Source organism: Fukomys damarensis, unplaced genomic scaffold, assembly GCF_012274545.1.
Source record: "Fukomys damarensis isolate Sample0158 unplaced genomic scaffold, DMR_v1.0_HiC HiC_scaffold_13, whole genome shotgun sequence".
In the NCBI taxonomy this organism is placed as follows: domain Eukaryota; kingdom Metazoa; phylum Chordata; class Mammalia; order Rodentia; family Bathyergidae; genus Fukomys; species Fukomys damarensis.
In genome coordinates this window covers 36,755,463-36,756,757 of record NW_022900925.1, presented here as the reverse complement: position 1 = coordinate 36,756,757, position 1,295 = coordinate 36,755,463, and the positions used below count along the sequence as shown (strand labels likewise).

Below are 1,295 nucleotides of genomic sequence, written 5' to 3'. Positions count from 1 at the left end.
AAAAAAAAAAAAAAAAAAAAAAAAAAGAGAAGGTCTGAGAATAGTCAGAAGGCCATCCACTTGTTTCTCTTAATTTCACATCGGATAACTGCAGACCAGACCTATTAAACAGTTCAGAAAATGATCTCACTGAGTAAGTGGCTGAACTCTTAAATTCAGTAAGCTTCAGCAACCATTCTGAAAAGAAACAGAGTGAATACAGCAGTCTTAACTGAACTTAGGTCTCTCGAAGGACTGGCATCTTACTGAAAAAAGAAAAAAATTGGACTTCTACCGTGGAAAGCTTACCCAGGCGCTTTCTGGGGCTGAGCGGCAGAATTTCTGCAGGACAGGGTGTGGCCTGGACATTTGTCGGCACCAGTTTAGCATTCTTAGAGTTCTGAGTTTTGTCCAATGTCTGAGAGAACTTCTTTTTTGGAAAACTGATGGTAGTCTGTGCCTGGGATCGGGTTCGAGGCATGATGCTGGCGAGGATGCTGGATACACAAAACTAGGCAACCTGGAAGTGAAGGGCACAGAACCAACAGGGGACTTACGTGACTGACAAGTCGCTCAAAAGTAAATTATGGGGAAAAGAAAAACAAAAAAGTAAATTATGGGGCCGGGGATTTGGCTCAGTGGTTCCACTGCCTGCCTCACAAGCGCAAGGACCAGAGTTCGATCCCCGGTACCAAAACACAAAAAAGTAAATTACGTTACGTTATTCTGGCATTCAGTTCTCTTACACCCAAATCTAAGCAATAAGAGCCAGCGCAGACAGCCTCACATATTCACGCTCTGAAGTTTTGTGTGGCCGCAGGCAGGCACTGCTGTGCTTTTATTCCCGCCTGGAGACGCTCGGAGAAGTAGGGTACAGCTCTAGGCTTTCTGCGCAGGGACCCAAGTCCCTAACCACTCGAGCACGAGGTAAGTTCATCTAAGCAGTAACGTGTGTGTGTGACAATACTGAGAACTGCGTCCTGGGCTCTACCCTGAGCTACATAGCAGCCCCTTTTAAATTTCTTATTTGGAGACGGGTTGTCCTAAGTCTCCCAGGCTGGGCTGGAACTTGTAATACTCCTGCCTCAGCCTCCCGAGTCCTGGGAAGGCGGGCTGTCCATTCGCTTCCCAGCCCCTCATCCCAGCCCGCGGACCTGGGTAGCCCACGACCGCCACCTCTGCAGTCCCTCCTTGCCCGGCCGGACCTCGGCTTCCTTTCACTCCCGGCACCATACCCGTCTGCTCGTGGGTTTTCCGCTCCTCTCCGCTGCTCGGGCGGCGTCGGCTCGGGGCAGGCTCCCCGCGTGTGGTGCGCG

General features: G+C 50.3%; 1 protein-coding gene across 2 annotated transcripts in view; it reads right to left on the bottom strand.

Moving 5' to 3' along the window:
• The window catches only part of Cdc6 (cell division cycle 6), an 11,440-nt gene extending 10,151 nt beyond the window's left edge, over positions 1-1,289 (bottom strand). For both annotated transcript variants that reach the window (XM_010620004.2, XM_010620005.2), the window contains exons 1-2: positions 1,215-1,289; positions 289-499 (exon numbers count right to left, since the gene is read on the bottom strand). In XM_010620004.2, the coding sequence (XP_010618306.1) occupies positions 289-460 (172 nt within the window). In that variant the 5' untranslated portion in view covers positions 461-499; positions 1,215-1,289. The remainder of the gene's footprint in view (positions 1-288; positions 500-1,214) is intronic.
• Positions 1,290-1,295: the final 6 nt, after the last annotated feature.